Source organism: Aedes aegypti, chromosome 1 (assembly GCF_002204515.2).
Source record: "Aedes aegypti strain LVP_AGWG chromosome 1, AaegL5.0 Primary Assembly, whole genome shotgun sequence".
NCBI classification, from domain to species: Eukaryota; Metazoa; Arthropoda; class Insecta; order Diptera; family Culicidae; genus Aedes; species Aedes aegypti.
In genome coordinates this window covers 259,865,267-259,867,349 of record NC_035107.1, presented here as the reverse complement: position 1 = coordinate 259,867,349, position 2,083 = coordinate 259,865,267, and the positions used below count along the sequence as shown (strand labels likewise).

The 2,083-nt window shown below is 47.2% G+C and overlaps 1 protein-coding gene across 1 annotated transcript; it reads right to left on the bottom strand.

Annotated features, from left to right (window-relative positions):
• Positions 1-500: 500 nt before the first annotated feature.
• LOC5569125 (rhodopsin) lies at positions 501-1,882 on the bottom strand. The gene is made up of 2 exons (XM_001652675.3): positions 1,071-1,882; positions 501-1,013 (listed from the first exon to the last, which is right to left on the bottom strand). The coding sequence occupies exons 1-2, from the start codon at positions 1,776-1,778 to the stop codon at positions 582-584; spliced, it is 1,140 nt and encodes a 379-aa protein (XP_001652725.2). The 5' UTR covers positions 1,779-1,882; the 3' UTR covers positions 501-581.
• Positions 1,883-2,083: the final 201 nt, after the last annotated feature.

The following is a 2,083-nucleotide window of genomic DNA, read 5'->3' as shown; positions in this document are numbered from 1 at the left end:
CGGTTGAAAATCGTTGGTGCAGTTCAAAATTCTACCATGGATTCGGTAGATTATACAACAAAATTTGTTTGCGTGTAGAGCTTCTCGGGAAATACGGGAATCCCGGGAAGCAGAAAATTATTTCCCGGGAAACGGGAATCCCGGGAAATCTCATTTCCCGGGAAATGTTCCCGGGATTGAAAACTCTAGTAAAAAACGTATAAAACGTTTTTCGCTATTTTCGTTGCAATTTTGTGCGATCTTCAAGGTCAAATTTTAGGTCGATAAATAACCAAATTTCTGAAACTATCGCCGAGAGCCAACTTGTGCACTGTCATAGTGGGGACGTAACGCCAGAAAGAAGAACTGTCATAGTTTGTATAACATGCAAAAAATATGTTGAATTTTTCCTTAAAAAGCTTATTGAAGGACCTAAACTTTAATCAACTCGTGGGGCAAAGCGCCCACCCACGGACTCTAACCATTCGGTTAAGGAAGGCCAAATTAAGAAAAACCAAAAGTTCCTGGTTGCTACAAAGATTAGTTTATATTTCTGAGATATGCTTCAATGAAAATAGCTAGGTTCATGCCACAAATCTTCCTCAAGCGGCCGTTGTCTCCATCCCGGCTCCAGCGGATCCACCCCCACTGACAGCGGATACTTCCGAAGCCATCGACTTAGCATCGGCACCACCCGAGGCATCACCGCATCCCAAGGCAGGGAAACGTCGCACCAGAGCTGCCCGATACTTCGGATGGCTGATCCCGTACACGATCGGATTGTACACCGAACTACACTTGGCAAACACCGAACCCCAGATGGTGGCCAGCGGTGTAAGGCTGGCCATTTTGAACACCCCGGTGTAGTTGATGATGGTGTACGGCGTCCAAGCCAGGAACCACAGCGAAATGGTGACCAGGGCGATCTTCGCCAGCTTCATTTCGGCCGCTTTGCCGTCGTCTCCTTGCCGGAGAGATTGGATGTTCATACGTTTCGCTTGCTCGCGCATCGTTCTCTCGTGCACTGTTACAGCCTGTTTCCAGAAAACGAAATCTGTTAGTTTTGAACTCGTGAAGACACTTACACTTACCTTCACAATATAAACGTAACAGTAGATGATGGTGAACAGTGGGATGTAATACACGCAGAACGAATAGCACAAGATGTACGACTTGCTGAACCAATCGTCGGTTAGATAGTCCGTGCCACAAGCGGTCATGTTCCCTTCGGGAACGTATCGATTCCAACCCAGCATAGGCATACTTCCCCACACGATTCCAATCGTCCAGCAGACACAGATTCTGACAATTGCTCCCGTATTAGTCAGCGGTTTCCCGGACAACCCCTTCACGATGACGTTGTACCGATCCATGGCGATCATGGTCATACTCCAGATCGAGCAGCATCCGAACAAGGACCCGGTGAAGGCATACAGATCACACATCAATAATCCCAGCGACCACGTTTCGAACCAGCAGTTGTACACCATGGTTGTCGCGTTTGTGGCCATCATCAGGAAGTCCGATACCGCTAGGTTAACGACGAACAGATTCGATGGTGTCCGCAAGGACTTCTCCGTGGAGAAGATGTAGATCACAACTCCATTGCCAACGGTGGAAATCATGCCCAGCATGAAGATGGCAAATCCGATGATCGAGTGCCACAGTGGGTTCATCGGTGGAAACTGATACCAGTGCGGGTCTACCAGGTGCATGATTTCCGGGGGAACCTTATCCACAACAGTGAGGTTGGTCACGGAATGACCCCACAAATTCGGTGGTGGACCGTAGTACGCCATCGCAAAGAAAAAAATAGTTATCACTCAGCAAATGTTCACCGGTCACTTTCTGTTACAATATCTGAGGCTTTCTGTTTTCGACTGCGTACTGATCCCGGCGCGTCCCGAACCGAACTTGCAAACAGGACAGAGCTGATGGGTGGTTTTTATGCCAGTGAGCTAATCCAATTTAAGGCGTGAAAATGTTCTTGGCCAAAAAATTAAACGCTTCATTGGTGCGTTCCATTTATTACTTATAACTTTTCCCTCAGGTTAATATGAACATTAGTTGATACTTGGTGTGTAAAGGCGATAGAACGCAATAC